This window comes from Anabrus simplex, chromosome 4, assembly GCF_040414725.1.
Source record: "Anabrus simplex isolate iqAnaSimp1 chromosome 4, ASM4041472v1, whole genome shotgun sequence".
NCBI classification, from domain to species: Eukaryota; Metazoa; Arthropoda; class Insecta; order Orthoptera; family Tettigoniidae; genus Anabrus; species Anabrus simplex.
In genome coordinates, this window is record NC_090268.1 from 285,409,335 (window position 1) to 285,432,343 (window position 23,009).

At 35.6% G+C, this 23,009-nt stretch overlaps 1 protein-coding gene across 6 annotated transcripts in view; it reads right to left on the reverse strand.

Moving 5' to 3' along the window:
- Positions 1 to 23,009, reverse strand: part of LOC136871886 (myosin-IIIb) — a 320,961-nt gene that overhangs the window by 33,112 nt on the left and 264,840 nt on the right. For all 6 annotated transcript variants that reach the window (XM_067145555.2, XM_067145558.2, XM_067145554.2 and 3 more), the window contains exons 21-24: positions 19,108 to 19,217; positions 16,474 to 16,668; positions 11,881 to 12,033; positions 8,176 to 8,249 (exon numbers count right to left, since the gene is read on the reverse strand). In XM_067145555.2, the coding sequence (XP_067001656.2) occupies positions 8,176 to 8,249; positions 11,881 to 12,033; positions 16,474 to 16,668; positions 19,108 to 19,217 (532 nt within the window). The remainder of the gene's footprint in view (positions 1 to 8,175; positions 8,250 to 11,880; positions 12,034 to 16,473; positions 16,669 to 19,107; positions 19,218 to 23,009) is intronic.

A 23,009-nucleotide genomic window follows, 5' to 3' on the forward strand; every position in this document is an offset into this window, starting at 1 on the left:
GTGTACAAGAAAGAAGGGACGTTACGCTTATATAAGAATTATAAGATCTGTTCAGATCATTTTCAGGCCAGCGACTTTAAAAATCCTCGACTATACAGCCAAGGGTATGTTACATTTTTACTCTAATTGTACGTAAATATTCCTCAAAGCATCACTATCGAAAACATTTTCAAACTTTTCTTTCTTTTATCCCTCTTCTCAGATTAAAGCCGGGATTTTATAGATTTTCTTTCTGTTAGTAGGCTTCATGTTAAGAGGAAAATTGTCCTGCTATTAAATGTTAATTCACTGCATCATGTGTGTAAGGAATGTGCCGATATTTTTATTGACAAATGTCTTAATGTGATGAAACAATGTTTTTAAATGAGGAAAAAGACAAATCCAACCGTAAGATTTCAGGCAGGTATGCTAAAGCTAAAAGAAGTAATGCATAAATGAAAGATAAAGCCATTTCACAGCTGTCCATTTCACACCTTGTTTATATGTCTAATTTCAGTCTTTAAATAATAACCTTTTAAATAATTCTTCATTCATTTATCCAGAATTGCTTTAGCAACTTCAAAGTTAATATCTCAATACCACTTTCTTTCTAGACGTAATTTATTTATCCATTTCCGTATATACATCTCCATTGATATTTGAATTTAGCGCGATTTGTTCAGGTCAAGTCACTAGGAGCGCCACCGTCGAATTGTCTCCCATTTTAGCAAGGCTAAATCCGTAAGTGTCGTGTATTGTCTCTACTGTATTTGGTAAGGATAGGAATGCTGTCATAAAAGAACAGAGTACTTAAAGCCTACTTCTGTAGTATGAAACCCGGATAATAATATAAAACTTCTATCCACACGACGTCATAGCAGTTGGATTCAGAAGATAATGAGTTAAATGGATTCCTCAGCAGGATCAATTTTGTCTTTTTCCAATGACTTGAGGCTGGCCTAGTTTATCTATTTATATTTTTGATGAGGCCATCATTATTGGAGGGTTATGCATAATTTTTTATTAATAACCAAATATTCAGGTCCCTTGAAATAATGATCATATTGGATAGCTTTTAATGATAAATCTAAAATTCTACTGTTATTTAATCTCTCTACAAAACAGCTAACAAATTATATGTAATTATATTCATTTGAAATATTCTCTTATTCCTCCAGATACAAACCTGCTTGGATGTAATCTGCTTTCCATTTCAAGGATAGGCAGATCCCACGCAGAGTCATCTCCAAATTCTGGAGATGGACTGGCAGCATAACACATACAAATAAAGTTATAGAAAGAGTTAAAAAACACATGCACACAGAGAGACTCCTCAATAGACCTTAAGAACTGAAATTACAAACTACAGTTTTGTGTATAATATGATATACTTCAAAGTACAAGATGGCCAATGTCTAATACGTGACAAACTTCTAGAAATTAGAAGGATGACCAAATGATGTACAGTAGCCTCTCCAACCAAGGTTGGTTTTAGCCCTGTAATCATTGTCACAGTGCAACTTAACTACAAATTGCACTTTGCAGGCTTGAAACAGCCAAAGTCACTAAGTTTTACTATATCCTATCAGTTATACTATCACTATCTGAGTTTTACTATAACCTGTCAGTTACACATAACCCCAAGAGCCATATATAATACTTTGTATTACAGAACTGAACAATATCCAAGTGTAACTTAATGCAAGAAGGACAATATTAACATGTGCCTTTATGTATTACTAGCATTTATCCACCACTCTGCATGCATTAAATTCTTTCCATTTTGATATGAATTTCAACAACAGTAGCTCACATCTACTTTTCTGTGCGATGACAGCAGTGCCTCGGCACTACATGCAAACAGTATGTGAATCTTATTAATATGAGCATAGCTGGCAGAAGCGACATGTATATGACAGTCCTTTGAGCAGACATCTGAGAGAAATGAGAGGATATCTATACCTTGCCCCACTTTTTACCTACCTCACCAAACAAGTAGGAGGGGGTAAACCTCCCATTTCTCCTCACCTCCTAAATCAAACACAAGTGAGCTGAATTTACTGTAGAACTATAGTGATACTTTCTTCTTTCCCTGGACGTATATGTGCCCGCAGTATGTGCACTCCTGAGTGCCACTCTTCTAATCCGTAGAGAGTATTCCCTCTACTTCTGTAGCTGAGCAACAGTGTTGTCCTATCTCCTTTAAGTGGTTTCATCTGTTTGCCACCATTTTGTTCTTTGGAAGTCTTCAGCCTCTCCTTTGTTCTGCAGTGGCAAGAGCTCTCTGTACAGGCAACATCATTCAGCTTGATGAGCTTGTACCAGCAGAGTTGTCTCTTCTCCTGTTTTTCACCAATAGTGATGATTCAGAAGATTCTTCATACATCCTCATTATGCACTCATTTGATCTGAGCAACACCCACAGACCACTGCATCATTTGCACCTCTACGATGTGTTATTCTGCTGTTTCTGCCTTGCCCAGCATTTGCAGCTGATAAAGTTCAAAAATACATATTGTGGCATATATTACTGATCGTTCTTAAATTCTATTGCTTACTGAATAGTTTACTTTGTGAAGACATTGGAGGTTTTTAAACATTGGACCACGCATTTCATCTACAATTTTTCAGACTATGTGCTGGATATGCGAGCACCCTGAGTTCCAAGTTTGAACTGCTCCTTTTAACACACAAAAACGCAATTTTCTGGAAAATGCATATGAACATTTTTATAGGAATACTAATTCTAAATCATGTATGTATACTCCTTTTGTTTGTAAAACTAACAGATCACTGATTATTTTGGAATGTACTGTATAAAGCTTGCAACAAAAACAGATACCAGGTGGGCTCCATTCGTTATTATGACTAACTGTTCAGTCAGTGTATTCACTTTGAAGAGATCTAGATTCACAATTTTTCTGGCTTGCTGTACTAGTTTTAAACTACATGTCTTCTGATAAGCTAGCATAATTATTCATATAATAATATGCAAGAAAAAACTCTCTAATGATGAAAGAATGACTGAAATCAGTTGAGTGTTTCGAGAGATTACCCTACATATAAAAACAAACCCAAAAACACTCTCTCTTTATAACACTAGTGTAGTTTAAATGATGTACAATAAACAGTCTCTTAGTACTGGTATAGTTTAAATTTACTGTGAACTAAGAATTTACTTGTACAGAAGTCTATCTACAGAAAAGATGGAAATTTGAAAGGAACAGAAGTTGAATTTGTAACTTTCCCCATTACATCTGTGTACTTCACGTACAAAAAGGAGTTGTTCCTGTCTTTATTTGTTGTAATTATATTTCACACTGCCACTCTGGATGAGATGCAATGTATTTGATATAAAGACTGAGACATTCCACATAGGCACAACAATAACTCTGATGAATATAATTAACTTTGTACTTCAAAAGCCAGTAGAACAGAGCTTAGTCAGAGAGCCTACTGTAAATCAAATGTATGTCAAACATACAGGAAATTATCTACAATGATATTCTAAAGCTTTTTAGCAGAAGTGAAATATATCCTTTTCAGTAAGTAGGTATGTGTATAATAACTTTGGCTTGTAATTCATACCCTTGTTCAGAATTTTAATAAGGTAATTGTCCTAAAGACATTACTAACCTGAAGAAAACTTGGGACACTATAATCATATATCTTTTATTGTATGATTAATAGCCAAACTTTTCTTTTTAAATATTTCAGTTCATAGCCAGGTGTCAGATATGAAATTATATTTCCCAATTAAAAGTTTAAATATATTATTTAGCTTTAATACTTTTCTTCTAAGTTTAAAAAATAACAATAGAGATGGAGTGTAAATTATTGATAAAAATTTAAGACTTTAAACATAAAAAAGGGAAGCCTAACATTCAACAGAATGATTAGAAAGTAGTGGAGTTAATTCTATTGTGAGTGTTTTATTCATAACATGTGTAATATATTTTTTGTAAGTTTCTTTAGCCAAAGTACGATGCCACGGACAACATACTTTATCACACAAATAAATCAGAGTGCAAATGATGAATGCTTCACTGAAAATGTCACTAATATCAACAAGTCTAAAGAGCTTTAATATTTGTAAAATATCACTAATATTATTGGAAGTAATTGTACCACTGGTATCACAATAAAGTGGTATGATAAGTCGGATAATGTTTCATGACCTTTTTCAATGCAAGGGAAATAATCCAGTTGTTGGATCATTGCTTAATGATGGGAATAACAAGCGAAGGGTAATTCAGTGACCTATCTTTTCAATGATTCTTTTTGTTTCAAATTGGGGTCTTGTTAATTTTCATGCCAAATACAATCTCAAAGAAGGAAAATTTGACATGCTGGTTTTTTCACATCAGGCAAATGATGGGGGCTTCCTTGTTAGTCCTAGCTCTTTCATATCCCACAGCCAAAAGACCTAATCAAGTTGGTGTAATGTTAAAATGGTTGGAAAAACCAATAGAGATAACAAGATTCTGATGGTATGGACACATGAAGAAAATGCCAGAATAGAATACCCAGGAAGATACAAGAGCTGGATCTTTTTTTTTTTTTTTTTTTGCTAGGGGCTTTACGTCACACCGACACAGATAGGTCTTATGGCGATGATGGGATAGGAAAGGCCTAGGAGTTGGAAGGAAGCGGCCGTGGCCTTAATTAAGGTACAGCCCCAGCATTTGCCTGGTGTGAAAATGGGAAACCAGTCGCTTAATTGCGGCCAGTATCCAGTATTCGGGAGATAGTAGGTTCGTATCCCACTGTCGGCAGCCATGAAAATGGTTTTCCGTGGTTTCCCATTTTCACACCAGGCAAATGCTGGGGCTGTACCTTAATTAAGGCCACGGCCGCTTCCTTCCCACTCCTAGCCCTTCCCTGTCCCATCGTCGCCATAAGACCTATCTGTGTCGGTGCGACGTAAAGCAAGTAGCAAAAAAAAAAAAAAAAAAAAAAAATGGGAAACCACGGAAAACCATTTTCAGGGCTGCCGATAGTGGGTTTCGAACCTACTATCTCCCGGATGCAAGCTCACAGAGCTGGATCTACAAGGAAAACAACCAAGAGGAAGATCAAGGGTTAAGTGGCTGAAAGGGATAGAGGAGAGGAAATGACTGGACCAGGATGATTATATATGCTATAGATTTCATTATTGTTCTGTATTGAAGTGCAATTATAAGAATAAATTGACAATTTTCAATACAATATATCAAGTAAATGATATTACATAAGTCTTGGGACTAATTTCAGCCACTGGATATTCAGTGAGGTGTCCAGAGCATTAATTTGTTGTAATGGAGAAGAAGTAAACAGATGTGGATGGGGAGGTATAGGGTATTGTATGGGAGAAAAAGAGGGTTTTCTGTCGGAGTCAGTCGATAAAGGGGAAAATGGATCCGGGGGTGTTATGGAACTGGGGGGATGAAATGATGAAGTAGGAACATCTGAAAATGAGATTGTTGGCACATGGTGGATTTGGCATAGAAATATTTCGATACGGAGTAACAAAAGATTGATCAGTGGTGTCAAACATTGGAAAGTTGTCAGAGAAACAAGCCATGTCACAAACGAGAAAATGGGGCATCAAAATTTAAACAATGTGTAGGACTGAAAGCAAAACAGTCTACGAAAGTTAGAAGTTGACAGAGAAAGTTACCATTAGAGAAAGAATCAGATGAAGATAAAGTAGGTACAAAACAAGTAAAAATATTTGTCAAGTTTTAATAAATGAATGTATTGTAATATTGTAAAAATCATTTACGAAGAAGTAAGACCAAAAAAGGAAAGATTGAAACACCAAGAAAAGAGAAAAGTCAGTAAACAACTAGTTATGTTTTCTTTTGTTTTGAGCCACCAAATTTTAGTTTTGAACATGAATGTCAGAGGATAAATGCAAAATCAAATATAAATGACACTGAAGTAGAGATTAATATAAACAAACAAACAAACAAATAAACAAACAAACAAAAAAAGCAAACCAGAATGGTAAAAGGATAGGGATAAGAAAGGCGGAAAAGGGATACACAGCTCAACCAGCAAGAGAGAAGAGAAGAGAAGAGAAGAGAAGAGAAGAGAAGAGAAGAGAAGAGAAGAGAAAAGAAGAGAAGAGAATAAAATGGGAATAAGCACATAAAAAAATCTAAGGGGGAAACACTAAGGATGGATAGAACGTTCCACTGAGTCAGTCACTGCGTTAACAGCCACTCAGAATCTTCATAATAAAACACTGTTGCCATGGCATGGGGAAAAGAATTCAAAGTTTTTAAATGGCCAGGCAAAAATAACAAAACAGCCTGAAGAGCCGTCTAATAGATATTAAAATTTGGGTAACATTCCTAGCTCACCATCTGCCTTGTAGAAAGAGTTCCAGTTAAAGCAAGCGTGACCAGTATGCTGTGAAGAAAGCAATTAAGAGCCTCCACACACCAGCACAGTCGAATCCCAGACTGATGATTCAGGGAAAAATGTGAGTTTATATAGAAGAGAGAGCTGGAGCATGGAACATACTGGAAGTATCACAAAGTGTAGATTGGCAGGTGAGACGTGGTGATGTGACGTAACAGGCGGCCCGGAGCAAGTTGATGCTCGCCAGTAGAGCAGCTGATGCCGAGAAGAGATGGCCGGGAGAACCAGTAAACAAGGTATGTCCAAATATGAGTGTGTTATAGACAGTAGTAGCATGAGAGTATGGTTCTAGTGTATGGGACCCTCACCAGGATTACTTGATACAAGGACTGGAAGAGATTCAAGGGAAAGCAGTACAATTTGTCTGGGAGGTTTCCAACAAAAGAGTGCTGTTACAAGAATGTTTGGGCTGGGAAGACTTGGAAGTAAAGAGGCAAAGAGCTTTACTAAGCAGAATGTATTGAACTGCAGTGGAGAGACGTCTTCGAATGACATTACTAGATGAATGAGCTTGAGTGGAGTCTTTAAAAGTGGGAGAAATCATAAAATGAAGATAAAGTAGAATTCAAGAGGACAAATTGGGGCAAATACTTGTTTATAGGAAGAGGAATTAGGGATTGGAATAATTTATGAAGAGAGATGTTTGATAAATTTCCAACTACTATGAAATATTTTTAAGAAAATACTGCCCTAAATGGAGATCAATGGTGTTTTATAAGAAAACAATAGAGTTTGGAATGGCTGTAGAAATAAGGAGAATTTGAGGGGAACTTACTAGGAAACTGATTTATTAAGAATGTCAGCAACAATATGGCAACCATAATTGGCAGTCATATGAATTTTAGTGAAAAATGGAAGGGTTTGGCAGAAACAGTTTACAGGAAGGACGTTGCAGGAGTCATGAATGAACAAGGGGAGTGTATATGTGAGGATTTAGTCAGCAGTATGCTAAGATAGATTGACATAAGGATAATCTCCAGGTAGAGGAGGTGTCTATTACTTGTGAAGTACTGATATTTACTTATGATAACCAACTTCAGGTCTTTCAGTCATGTATTGATAAAGCCGTTCTTCAATTTCGGAGAACTGTGCACTCTGCCCTTAGAAATCTCTATGATCACGGCTACTTTTTAATAATATTTTCTTCTTATTTCTCCAATCATTGAATATATAATCCCAATATGTTCAGCTCATTTTGAATATAGGAGTATGGAAATGTTTAAATAATTTCTATGGAGTCTTAATTATAATGATAGAACACCTGTCATGTGTAACTGCAAGGAAACCAAATGTCCTGCAGTATAACAGTACATTTAAAAAATGCTTCTTGATGAAATCAAGGATGTCCAGATGTACCCTCCTGTGGTATCATCTATATTCTTATAGTGACAAACAGTTTTCAGTTTTATTCCATTTAGAATTTTCTTAACATTTCTTACCATTAATCAGTTGTCTTCTGTTTCTTTTTTAAGTTTGATTTGAGCTCTTTGTAGTCTAGTGATATTTTTTAGAATCTGCATTACTGAAAACATATGCAGAAGAGAATATTTCCAGTCTAAAACAAAATGAGTCACATCTTGTGAGAAATAAGAGTAATTATTTAGCTATTATTGATTTATCAGGGACTTGTGACTTCAGTCATAATCCCTTTCAGTAAAAATTGTTTGTATTGAAAGACGATATGCTTATAAATAATCTATGGAATGTGCATCAGAAAATACTGCCATGGAAATAGGAATTTCCAAGACTATGATGCCTATTAAAATCTGTAAAGTAAATGACACATACCTGCTCATTTCTTCCTGTAGTGCTTCATAATAAGAGCTTGTTTCATTTGAAGTAGCCAGTTTAGCATCATTGCGCTGTAAAAAAAAAGAATACTAATTAATACCAATAGTCTTATAAATAATAATACAAAGCCAGATGTTAGAATTTTTCTTTTACCGTACTTATATTATGTGCACAGTTTTATATGATTTTTAAAGTTGAACAAAAATAGAATGCAAATTTGAAATAGAGTTATAGTGCAGAGTGATTAAGAGTACCTGGATCGACAAACTAAGTAATATGGACATCTTGAGGAATGGTCAAGAAAACACCAGTAATTTAAAAGAAAAGTACAATTATTTGAGTAACTAATTCAATATAACATATTTCTAACAAATATATGTACCGGTCTCAATTGGACATGACTTCATGACATCGCTATCACTGCATTACGAGGTTCAGTAACCACACTCCACAATCATATATATAACATTTGAAGAACCATACATCATGCCACATTCCAAATTCATTCCAAATTTATTCCTGAGCATTGTGATGGTTATTTATAACTGGCACACTAGCAAACTCGCCAGTAACTTAGAAGACAAAATACTGTGTAGCTGACATACTTTGTCCTTGTGGCAGCCTCCTCATGGGGGAAGTTGTATTAATCAATTAATCAAGGAAAAATTCAAAGAAAAAATGAAAAGAAGGCCAAGACAGAAAAATCATCAAAGGACTTCTAAAAAGAATGAAATATAATACCTCTACCCATATGAAGACTACTCCCCAGAATGGATCAGCATGGCACCAAGGACGAGGGATGGTTTTTAATTGACTGATTGCATGATAAAATAATACTAATAGTGTAAATAAACATAACAGCAGTTGTCACATTACATTGTATTATCTAGTACATGCATGGATACAAGGACCCAATATATAGTGCTTAAAAATATTTTGTATATTCCAGTTTAGTGCAATTTTTATTTTAAATGAGCAATGGTAATATGTGATTTTGAACACAAAACTGGAAATGCAATGTTCATAGACCCTGTGACTGACACAAAGTAGGAAAGCACATTAAAAAAAGGAAAATCCACAACCTATTTCTGGTCATTTGACCGGGTCAGGAATGAAGCCCTCATCTAGCAGTGAGGATAGGAATTGAGCCACTCAGCCTGGCTAGGGAAAAAAACATTTTTTTTTCATTATAAGCATCAAGATGAAGACCCAGACTACGGTGGTTGAAAACTACTGTATCAAGAATTATATAATTATTAAAAGAAACCTGGATTGGAACAAAGTTATGGAGGAAAAATGTAGTTGGATAAAGGAAGCTAGAAAGGTGCAATAAATATCCCAACCTGGCAAGAGCTTGATTGAGGGAAATTGATGATGATGATGATGATTAGGGTGTCAACATGGTTTTCAGAAATCGTCTATGGCACATGTGCTGCTGATTACATTTTTACCAACACTGAAGAAGCCCTAGACAGTAATAAACTTTCCTTGGGACCTTTTCATTGATCTATGAAAAGCTTTCAATATGGTAGACCATTCAATCCTAATTAAAGAAACTTGAATATATTAGGATAAGAAAGATTGTATTGGATTGGATTGAATTGGATTAAAAGCTATCTGGATGACCACACCCAGTATGGTTCATTAAATGTCTCAAGGATTAAAATGGTATTACCGTTAATAAAGTATTATTATTATTAATTTCAATACCTCTTCTGTTTTTATCTATACTAATATATAAAAATGAAATGGTGTGCGTCTGTGTGTTAATCACGCAAGAACCACTGGTCCAATTTACATGAAATTTTGCATAAATATAGCTTATTTGCATGGTTAACATATAGGCTACTTTTGATTTTGATATTTTGCACTATTTAAAAATGGTGACCATTTTAGTGACGTCACTACACCCTTTGGTTTCAAACGTTCATAATTCCATTTAAAATAAAAAGAGAATGCTAAAAAATAGCAAACTTTTGATGACATATACGAGGTTTAAAATTTAATTTCCTATACAAAAGGTCCTTATCACTTTTCATGTATCTCCAGCATTTAGCGAGTTAAACCTAAATTTGTGCTATAAAGCACTGCCTCCGCACTGCACCTTGCCTATCCCCTCCATGGGTACCTGCCGGCTGTGCATAATTTATTTATGTCCCGTTGCGAAGCACAGGTAGTTCAGCTGGTTATATGTATTAATGTGAGAGTGGTCGTATGTATTAACGTGCTGCGGCTATGGAATCATGGTCTGCATTTGGGAGATGCGTCAGTTCAAGCCCCACCATCAGCTGTCCTGAGAATGCTTTTTCTGGGGTTTCCTGTTTTCATTTCTAGGCAAATGCCAGGACAGATCCTGTTATTAATAGGCAACAGCTGATTCCTTCCACCTCCTTACCTAGTTTCATTCACCATCATTAATTTCATCTTCATTAGCTCCTCAACAGAGGTTTTCTCTTTCTTTTTGAGCTATGAAAAGCTTTCAATACAGTAGACCATTCAATCCTAATCAATGAAACTTGAATATATTAGGATAAGAAGGATTAGATTGGATTGGATTAAAAGCTATCTGGATGACTGAGGTTGGCGTCAGAAAGGTGATCCTGCCATAAAAACATGCCATATAAATTCAAACCATCTCATCCCTGACACAAACAGGACTAACGGGACGCACACGCACACGCACAATATTATTCAGAAATTCAACAAAATAAATTGTTTGGGCTTAACTGTTGATAAAGTTGGAAACAACATATTTCCAGCTTAAACAGCAGCATTGAACTTCATCTCTACTTCCAAAGATAGTATCATAGACTGCTCATAAAGAGCTTTAAAATGAAAATCCACAGCTTGTTTCCAGTCAATTGACTGGGTCAGGAATGGAATGAATGAAGCCCCCATCTAGCAGCGAGGATAGGAATTGTGCCGAGTGCCGAAGCCTGTTGCACTCCTCTGGGACAATGATTAATGAATGACAAATGAAATGATATTGGAGTGTGTTGCTGGAATGAAATATTTCAGGGAAAACTGGAGTATCTGGAGAAAAACCTGTCTCGCCTCTGCTTCGTCCATCACAAATCTGACATGGAATGACAGGGATTTGAACCACGGAACTCAGCGGTGAGAGGCCAGTGTGCTGCTGCCTGAGCCACGGAGTCTCTTCATTAAGAGCTTTAGTAGGTATTAAATTATTTTAATTTTACCTTCCAGCTTTACCTCTTTTATACAGGGTCACTGTATTTCATAAGCTTCCTCCATTTCTCTCTGCCGGTGGTGCTCCTAACAAATTCCTAATTGTCCTATTCTGTAGAACTTTGATAATGATAATAATAATGTTATTTTCTATATGTCCCACTAACTACTTCTACGGTTTTCGGAGATGCCAAGATGCCGGAATTTAGTCCCGCAGGAGTTCTTTAAAGTGCCAGTAAATCTACTGACATGAGGCTGACGTATTTGAGCGCCTTCAAATACCATCGAGTGTAGATATTCTTGCACGATTGATCTAATGACTTTTATTCCATGCTTTCATCTTGGTCAGTAAAATAATTAATCTTCTTTGTTTGGCCATCCTACTTCTACTGCGTATTCACCAAAATGTGATTTGCCATTCAATGCTCATCTGTTTTGTTTCGAGATCCATCTTAGTTCCACCAACCTTATATTTTGTGTAATATGCAGTAACATTAATGAAAATTGACTTGCCTGGTTTTTATTTGCTCTCTTAACAAGTTCTGGAACCAGTTGGAAGCCTTTTGGTCTTGTGTAATCTGGAGGAGGTTCCTTTATCTGGGAGAGATGAATGCCAGGCTTGTTTCGACGAAGGTATTTATGAGCCTCTTGATTCATCAAATGGACCTGAAAAAGATAATAATGGCTAGAATAATGTATTACAAAGCAGAAAAAGGGATGATTATTATATTGCTTACCAAACTCAGGTAAAACAAAATTATCTTCTAACATCTTAAAAGTTTGATAATGGAAATAAACATTAGTTACTAGTGGAAAACAAATGTTAGAACTTATTTATGCACCAGTATTTCATTTGTACAATGTTGGAACATCTTTCTCTGTAACTCAACAGAGATTTGTAGCTTGTGTAGTGATGTTTAACAAGCAATTATTTCATCCATTATTTTCTTTTCCATCAATGTGACAAGTTTGCCATTCATAAACACACATATATATAGTATTTGTATATACTGTACCCTCAAGGCATTTTTTTTCTTTTTTGTTGAAATTTGGAAAATATGAAGAGGTTCTCTTAATTAGACAAAACATGTCATTCTGTCATTAATAACAAATTTTGCCTTAGCTTTTGTGTTTTAATTTTTTAAAACTGGGGGAAGTTTTCACATTTTTACACATAAGAGTTTGGTTATAATTCTATTAATTATTTTTGGTTCCCTCCAGTGTCCAGTTGGCCATTTTTCTTCTATTAACATCCTTCTGATGTGAACTTCATGTATTCAACATGACCTTATACAGTGATAGTCTATTTTGATTTCAGAATTGATCAGTCCCTATTGTTTGAAATGACAAGAAAAAACTTCTTTATTGAAAATCTTCGGATTCAGATGGATCTGCCTTACACTACGAGCTATGGAGACCTTTTGGACAAACTGAAGAGGTAGAAAGAAGAAATATGGGAAGAATTCTACTCTACTGATGCGATGATGACAGAGTGGACAGATAGCGGTTACGATTTGAGACATTCAGTGACCCACTTTGCTATTCATGGTTTTCATCATAAGTGCTGCCAACGTAAGACGTGTCATGTACCAGATCTGCAATGTGTGTGCTTGTGGTGTGGCAAGCGATGTGATAGATATCATGCCTCTCATTGTCAGAAAAGAAATATGTCCTTGACTGAACTATGTAAGAAACAATTCATGTGTATATCCTGTAATTACTTTTGGCCATTTGCCACATTAAACATTACTAATTTAGTATTTAGCTATAATTTGTTATTAAATGCTTTGATTTTAAAAAAGGGGAAAAAGAGTAATGTTTATAACATGTCATCTTGACACCAATAATCAAGCAAAATAAATTGCCAGTTGTGATCACTGATTTTCTTTTCCTTGTTGCAATACATTATTGAAAACTTCAAAATTGTTTTGCATGAATGGTAATTATTGTTTTACACATATACTTTCAAAAGTAGAACAAACAAAAAAAAAAAAAAGACAAATTTGCAATTGATACGAAGCATGTTTTTTAAGTAAGTACCATTTTAAAATATGGTCTTTGCAACACTTTAGTGGTTGTTCAAAGCATGTGTGCATTTACGTTTGATTGTGCAAATTGAAAATGCCTCTGACAATTAACGGTCCCACTGAGTGTGAAGTATGCTCTGCGATTAGTTTTCTAAATGGAAAAGGCAGGAAAGCTCTTGAAATTCATCAGAAGATTAGTGAAGTGTATGGAGAACACACTTTCAGTGAAGGAATGGTAAGAAAATGGGTTAGAGCATTTAAAGAAGGTAATAATAATGTCCACGATGAGAAGCGTAGTGGGTGACCGTCTGTCATTACTGAAGTCTTGGTGCAAAAAGTCGATGGAAAGGTTCGAGAAAACACAACGCTTTATGATTTCATTACTAAATTATGAGTTATCTGAAATTTCAAGGAGTGTTCTTCATGAAATTGTGTCTGGATGCTTAGATTATTAAAAGTTGTGCTCATGAAATTCAAAACAAACAGCATGGCATCCTCACAACGGGGATTCTTTTGCTTCATGACAATGCGCGACCTCATATGGCTAATCGAACCTGAGACCTCATAGCTTCATTTGATTGGGAACAGTATGATCATTCTCCGTATCATGACCTAGAGACTATCACTTGTTCCTGCACTTGAAAAAGCATTTAGGAGGTCAATGCCACAATGATGATGACCTAAAAATGACCGCATGACAGTGGCCGACACATCAGGTGGCAGATATCTACGAGGATTGAATTCAGAAGCTGGTTTCACGATATGACAAGTGCCTTAATATTCTTGGAACTTATGTTGAGAAGTAGTTTAAGGTACAGGCTTTCATGTAAAAAGAAGAATTATTTAAATAATTGCATCACTTGTTTTTTCTGTATCAAAATACTTACTTAAGAAACATGCCTCGTATTTGACAGTACCATCATTTGGGGTATTTTGGATGTGGAAGTAATTTCAGACAAACGGTACTTTTTTGGTTTAATGTTTGTCCTTCTGCATTCTTCCAGACAGAATTCTTACACTCGCATTGTTTGAATTGAAGACAAAGTCCCATGACAATTTTTAAATGTTATTCTTTTATAACTTAAGAAAGATTCAAGTTAACAGTGCTTTTTGTTGCCTTCTTCATTCTAGCTTTTATAATTGCTATGGGAACTGCTTACTGTGTATAGGTACTAGAAGAGTCTAACTGCTGGTAAATATTGTTTACCATTTATTCTGTTGAGTTGAAAAGTATCTGCAAGGGTTTGGTTAAATTTATTGCTACACCTTCCACTCTTTATACACTTTTCTGTGCATCTGTGCAAGGCTAGGTCAATTGCACTGCAGCTCTAAACAAAGAAAAATTTTGTGTCACGGAGTATGTTATATTGGATCCTCATACTACAAGTCCCTGGTTTTATTAACAACAGTTAGCGGAAGAAAATGATTATAATAAAATGAAAATACATTTTTCTGAAATATTGTATGTTGATGTAGACCTATTCAATTCAAACCCTCTACAGTTAATGCAGTCTCAATTTTTAAAACCTTCAAACTTATGTCCTGAAATGCATCGGCTTTTGAATTATATTCGGGACAAAAGAATTGATGAGGAAGTAAAAGCCATTATGGCTAGGAAAATGTCATACTGCAAAGATGAGGATTATTTTCAGGTACCACTATTGACCTGACAGAATAAGGCAAAGAGCACAACAAACCCCAAAGCAATCAGATCATTACTTGTCCTGGATAGCGAAAAGGAGGAAAATGCTTGTACATCGTATCCTAAGAACAGCTCACTGGGGTTATCCTCTCACTTCAATTGATATACAATATATTGTACGGGGATACCTTGACAGGGCGGGAGGAAAGGATCTTACATGCATCGAATGGGCAAGGTCCTTCTTAAAGAAGCATGCTAATGTTCTCTCTGTTCGTCTATCAGAGATATCAAGAAAGCTCTTGCTGAGGTCAGCTCAGAGTCTGTGTGGAAATTTGTCAATTTACAACTTACTTTAGAAAAAAATTCCATCAAAAAATGTTATAAATTATGACAAAACCAACTTGAGTGATGACCCCAAGAAGAAACATATGATTGTTAAGGGAGGCATCAAGCATATGCAGAGGGTAATGGCCCATGCAAAACAAGTATTTCTGTCATTATGTGTGTGAGTAGGAATGGAAAAATTCTGGCCCCATACATCTTGTATAAGGATGAGCATGAGTGACACCTGACAAAAAGGTGGCCCACCTGACACCAGATACAACATGAACAAAAATGTCATATTTGAAATGGCTAATTGGAACCAAATTTATGATGAAGGGAAATTTATCAAGCTATGTCAGCAATTCAAGAATGTGAAAAATACAACATTTAATTTGTTCTTCTCCCATCAAATAGCATGCATATTCTCCAATCACCAGAAGTGTGCTATTTTGGGCCTCATGAGTAGTCATGGAGAAATGTTCTGACTAACTGGAAGAAATGTATATGTGTCCCTACATCTTGAGATGCTTTCCCTGCCCTTCTCAAGGAGACACTGGATAAGATAGAGACACAAAAAAGTGGATATCATAAAAGGAACAGTTGTGATGCAGGAAGTGTAGGATAAGAAGAAAGCCAAATACGGGAAGAAACTTAAGACAAAGATGAATGTAGGAGGCAAAAGATTACGAACACAGGACGAACACAAAAGGAGAAAAGGATCCTTGAGGATCTGTTGGGATGGCCCCTCAATGAGTGTTGGTGCCTGCCCTTCTGATGAAGCTGGAAGGCACAAGCAAGCTTGTCAGAAGCCGAGAAGAGAAGAATATAGAACTGGGATTGATGAGGAGAGGGCTAAGTGTATTTGAGGACAGCAGTGTGTGAGGGTGTGGTGATTGTCTTTTTGTGCTCATCCCATTGAGTGTTTCTTTGCATGTTCCTGTCTCTATAAGACTTGAAATAAAAACCCACACTAATCAGTGAAGGCTTAATCAATTTGGATGTCTCATTGCTAGTTGAACAGCAAAATCAAAATCAAAGGAATTTTATGATGTGAAAACTTTGTTTCAGTGTACAAAAGCTGTAATGTAATATGGATTTTGAATTTCAACTTACATTCTGTGAGAACTGTATCAGATCAGCCTGTCTATCATGTACTTTGTGAACCTGCTGCTGCTGCTGCTGTTGATGTTGCTGCTTACTTATGTGTTTCCTATGGTAATTGCGGACTGGCTGCTTCTCTCCTTGTCGCCAACTGCGATAGAAACGCTGTATCACTAGAGCTGCATCCTCAGGAGTGAAGCCTTCTTTCTGTAAAATTAATGATGAAATCAATATATTTTTATATTAAAAATAATGAATTAAAGAAAGAAGGTTGAGTTGCGGTAAGTATGATGAATCACAGTTGAAAATCATGAATGGTATTTAACAAGTTTGCTGAGCTTATCGACCTTATCTATTATCAAAATACTGATCTGTAGAAGCTGTTGCCTTGGCCTGGAGTTTAGCATAGTAGTTTCTCACCAATTGGCCTGGGTTTGATTTCAGGCTCTACTAAGAAATTAAGAGTGGTGGAAGGATCTGGAACAGGGTGCACTTGGGAAAACAAGTAACAAGAAAAGTGGGCTAAAATATCATTCTTTGCCATTATTGAAATGGTTTTCTGTAGTTATTTACTTAAATACCTTAAGGTACGGTAAAACCAATTGTTGCACACTTATATTTCCCACATTTCCATGCAACGCAAATTTGCAGGAAAGCCCTCATTGATACACTGGTGGCATGTACTCCCAGATCAACAGCGCTGTAATAACAAGTGGCCCCAGTGTGCTGCTGTTCACAAGCTAACAAAAGCACTATTGTTGGGATAACAATTCTACTTGAATTACTGAGGTCATGAAAGGAATGTAGTACACACTACTGAGTGTGATTTAGCAGTTAATCTTAGCATGTACATTAAGTAGGACTATCATTACAATATTTTAGAAAATAATATTTGAAAGTAAGTTTTTTCAGGAGATAAAAGAGTGAAAAGAGTGTGGTTTTTTTGTTGATTTTGAATCTCAAAAAGTGTTATCATTTCTTTCAAATTAAGTGTGTGGTTAGATGTTTGTTAGTTGCAATTTTAGCAACTTATTTATGCCATTTCAGGTGCCTAAAACTCAATAACAATTTGTAAGCAATGTAAAGAGAAGAGAGTATTTTTCTTTTAGAAAAGATGTATAAAAATGAAAAACTCAAAATATTATTAACTGGTGCCAAAGAGGATCATAAGGATTAATGTAACTACTGATTGTATTTACAAATAGATAGAGCAAAACTATTATTCAGGCAAAATGTATGTTTTATGTACTTTTAAAAAACAACAGCAACAACAACAACAATAATGGAAGTATTCATGATTACATTTTTCACAAACTTCCACTTATCTCTGGGAATATTAGTTCTACCTATACAAGGTAAATAATAACAATTAGAGAAGATTCAGAACTCATAATTTTTAATATTTCCAACATAAAAGGTTCAATAGATAGAAGATTGAAAAGGTTAAAAATCAAATTTTCTAAAAATTCAAATTCAGATTAATATATTTAAAATATTAAAAAAACACATTGAAAATAGATTTGGTTTACTCCACTTGACAGAACATGGCAAGTGTTAGGATTATACCTATACAAATAAAATACTGTACACTTCAAATTTTCGTCTCGCATCTTATTTTATCTCTAATTTAATTACATAGGTATACAAAAGTCAAAAATAGGTTCGGTTCATTTTTTGTCTGCCTGTTTGCTTATCTGTCTGACTGAAGATTATGGGTGAATGGATCAACAGAATTTCTTGAAATTCTTTATATAAGTTTAGGGATATCTGGAGTGTGCCCTAGGCTACATATTATTTGATTAGAATACAGGAGCATAACAATATTAAGGAGACTAAAACAGGAAATGTGAAATGTTAATATTAACTATGTCAAAAAAATGTGCATTATAAAAGTTGTGGCAAATATGCTGTAATCTTTTATGCATTTTTACAACAACAAAAACAACAACAACAACAATATTTTTCACAAGTTTTCAAATACCTCCAGAATTACTAGTTTTAGCCATAAAAAGTATATAACAACAATTATAGAAAATCTGTTTTAATTTTTTTTGTCTGATACAATTTTACCATAGAAGCTATAATAATGGAGATATTCATGAATTTAAGTTTTTATTTGCAAGTCAGTTGATGATTGGCATCACTGACATGAAAATATTGTTCAGACAGCCGGGCTGAGTAGCTCAGCTGATAGAGAACTGGTCTCCTGAGCTCAAGTTGGTGGATTTGATCCCGGCTCAGTCTGGTGGTATTTCAAGGTGCTCAAATATGCCATTCTTTGGTCCAGGGGGTCCCGGGTTCAATTCCTGGCTGGGTCAGGGATTTTAATCTTCATTTCAACAGCTCGGGGGCTGTACGAGGCCTCTTCAGAGGCCATATGCCATCATCATTATCATCCACTGCTATTGATTTTAAGAGATGCTTAATGCTAGAATTTTTACCAGAAAAGGAGTTTTTTAAATATGCCAGTAAATCTACTAACACAAGTCTCTCTCATTTAGCACTCTTAAATGCCAACCGACTGCACTGGATTTCATACAGAAAACTTGATCCTCAGTGGTCTAATGATCAGTACAATTATTCATAAACTATGGTATATAACCTAAAAAATCTCACAAAATGAAAGGAGAAAATGGATGGACTAACCTCTAACGCCTGCTTGGCAGCATCACGATTAGTGTGAGTCTCCAAAAGTCGCTGTACTCTTGCCTCCAGTTCTGGTCCCCAACGACGTCTCACTGTGTAGCCCCGAAAATCTATGAACATAACATAATGGAATTTTTAAAATTGCCATTTTCCTATAATAATAATGGAAGTCTGTAATACAGAATCATCACATTCTAACTCATGGTGACATATAAATAGGTGTGAGGTATTAGTAGCACTACAGGATGCATATTTACTCAGGAAATAGAACATCATCATCATCATCATCATCATCATCATCATTTCCCGTTTCCAGCTTCCCGGGTTGGGTTGTGAATCAAGGACCTCCATCACTGCCTGTCTCTCCACTACTCTTCTGGTTTCCCTCCCCTCTTCTCTATGCACTCCCACACTGAATCTTTTCACCTTTTTCGGGGTCTTCCTCGTGGTCCCTTCCCTGTTAACTTCTCTGAAAAAACTTTTTTGCCACTCTCTCTTCTCCCATTCCCATCATATGCCCATACCACCCTAGCCCTGCTGTTTCTATCCTGTCTTGAAATTTCAAGATTCCTGTCCTTTTCCTTATCTCTCCATTTCTAATTCTGTCCTTTCTGGTCTTGTCCTCAATACCTCTCAGGAACCTCATCTCTGCCACCTGTATTCTACTCTCCTCTCGTTTTATTGTAGACCACGAACCAGCTGCATTAGTCAGTATGGATTGATAATAGGTTAGATATAACACCCTCCTACACTTCTTTGGGACATCTTGGTTCCACAAAATACCCCTTACACTCTGGTGGAAGCTGTTTGCTTGTATTCTTTTCCCAATTTCCTCAGTTATCTTTCCATCTTCTGTGATCACACTTCCCAAGTACTCTAAACTTTTAACCACTTCCAAAATTTTACCATTCAGTTTTATCTTTCCTCTTCCTTCCTTCCTTCCTTCCTTCCTTCCTTCCTTCCTTCCTTCCTTCCTTCCTTCCTTCCTCTTGTCATCACTATTGTTTTACTTTTCTCTGTGCAAATTTTTCTCTCTCTTGATTCCATACATCTACTAGTTTTTGCACTTCCGTTTCATATATCACTATATCATCTGCAAAGATCACGGCTTTTGTTGTCTGTCTTTCCAATCTCTGTTTAACGTTCTTATGAATTTCATCCAAGACTATGATGAATAGTATGGGGGATAGTACACTTCCCTGTTGGAGACCAATTTCAAATTTAAACCATTTTGTTTTTCTTATACTAGTCTTCACACTACTAACACAATTTTTGTACATAGCTTTTATCATTTGCACTTCTACTCTGTTAACTTGTTTTTTCCTTAATGTGTCCCATACCAACTGCCTGGGCACACTGTTATAAGCTTTCTCAATATCAATGAATGTCATCACTATGTCTTTTCCAAACTCCCTTCTTTTCTCCATCATATGTCATAATGTAAAGATCAGGTCAAACATTGATCTGTCTTTCCTAAAACCATACTGTTCTTCTTCCATTTCTCCTTCTAGCTTTCTCCTCAGTCTTCCTTCCAATACTCTCTCAAAGATCTTAGCTACATGGGCAAAAAGGGTGATACATCTGTAGTTATTACATTCCTTTTTATCACCTTTTTTAAATATTGGGATAATTAAACACCTTCCCCCCTCCCATAAACAAGCTACTTTTTACAGTTTAATTTACAAAGCTTTAAAAATCCCACTATCACCTAAGAGTCTAAAAACAGAAATTCATTATATAAAAAACTTGGCAAAATTCAACGGTTTTAAAATAGAAATAATCAACCGAATAATTAATAAAATCAAATATAAACTAGCAACGAACCTCATCCCTGATAAACCCAAAAAATCTAAATTCGCCACTTTTACTTACAACAATCCAGGCATCTACCAAGCAACAAACCCTCTGTAAAAACAAACCGCAGCCTGTTTTTTAATCACAATACACTCAACATAAACAATAATATTTACTGAAACTCGGGCATATACAGGCTCAAATGCATGCAATGTGAAAAATCATACATTGGGCAAACAGGCCGGAGCTTCCTTACTAGATATCAGGAGCACTATAATGCCAATAGACATAACAAGTTTTCAGGCATGAGTTCTCACAAGAAAGATACAGGTCATCATTTCACAACTATCGAACAGGACCTTACAATCATCAAAATAGTAGGCAAAGGAAAATTAATGAACAAATTAGAAAACATTTACATATATCTGGATCAACATTACAACAAAGACCTAAATTTCAATGATCCCGTTGAAATAAAAGATCCCTTATACGAGACTTTACCCAATTTATTACAATCTTTAAGTCCAAATTTAAATAAAATCCTTACAAATCTTAAACTAACTTCTAATAAAGATCCCAACTTCCCCTTAAAGGTAACTCCCTTCGTCCCCGCCCTCGCTAATCTTCCACAGCCAACAGTGCGTAAGCTCAACCCTCCGCCCACCTCCTCTTCTTCATTACACCCTTCTCCCTCAATTCCACATCTTCAACAGCCAATAGCGCGTAAGCTCAACGCTCTGCCCATTTCCTTTCCTCCATCTCACCCCCCTCCCTCAGTTCAACACAGATACAACACACGAGATTCAAATATTACTCGTTCCGAGACCATACAGACAACCAGTTCACACCACAAAAATCGAGAACGTAAGTAATTGAATACATATCATTTCGCCTAATTTAACCGTTTTTTCCTCTAAACTTCATATCTTTTTATTCTCTTTTCATTATAGATTCTTCACCATATATCCTTCAATAGTCAATCTATATTCAAAACTACAGCCAACAACAAGTAAGAATGTTCCCATTTAACTATCAGTATGCGAGTTAGCAAAGATTTATATGGCAACATTCAATTATGAACTCTTTATCACTCCTTCAACAAAATTACGGAGACCGCGAACCCACTTCGTAAATAACGAGATTAGTGGATCCAACTTTATAATCTACATAGCGCCATACTACAGTTTAATATTACAAGTTTTCAACAAGAAAGTTTCAGCGTCACCTTAAGTGGCTACTAAGGTCCATTAATCTTCTCTTCAACATGTAAATCAAGTTGCTTCCGGCCGAATTTCACTCGAACTTTGATACGGCAACTTTAGCCATAGACCTTCTTGTTATTATGTGGTTAAGGCCTAGTTTGTCTATTTTATAAAATTATTTTAAAATTACTAGTGTAATATCATACCAACTTTAACCTTTTCTTTACAAACATTTTAAATGAAGTTTCAATTGTAAATTATTATTTAAGAACTCATAACAATTTATCACATTGTATAATACTCATTCCAATCTTATATTCTCATTTTTATTTTTTTACCGTAACAATCAGGATCCTGATTTTTATCTTTGAGTATGAGTGTAAAAAGGCTGATGATGCCATTTTAAAGGGCGAAACATGTCCCTTCAAATTTTAGTTTAATAGGATGTAAGTCCTAACTTTGGAAATTCAATTGTATTGAATAGGTTGATCCTAATAAATTTTGGTAATATCTTAAACTGATGTACATTTCAATACAGACCAAATATGAAATTTGTAACATGTAATGTTGTTTCTTTTCGTTATTGATACCATACCTAAAAGAAAATCTCAATTACCCAAAAATACTTCTAATGCATGGAAGGAAATATTCAGTTGCCTTTAGAAGTTCCCATCTCAAATTAGTGCTGCTACTTCTTATATACAATCCAGACAGAGCTCTCTTGAAAGTAGTAATTTCAGTAATGTGAGTGCTCATTTCAGTAGCTAGAGTTACAGAGTCAAGCACAGAGTGCTCCTGATGGCTTGCTGGACAAAGAATTCAAACATTTCAAGCTTGAACTAGAGAAACCAGTAGTGCCAAATGTACTGAGAGAGAACTGAAGAACAGTGAGTGGTCTAGATTGCA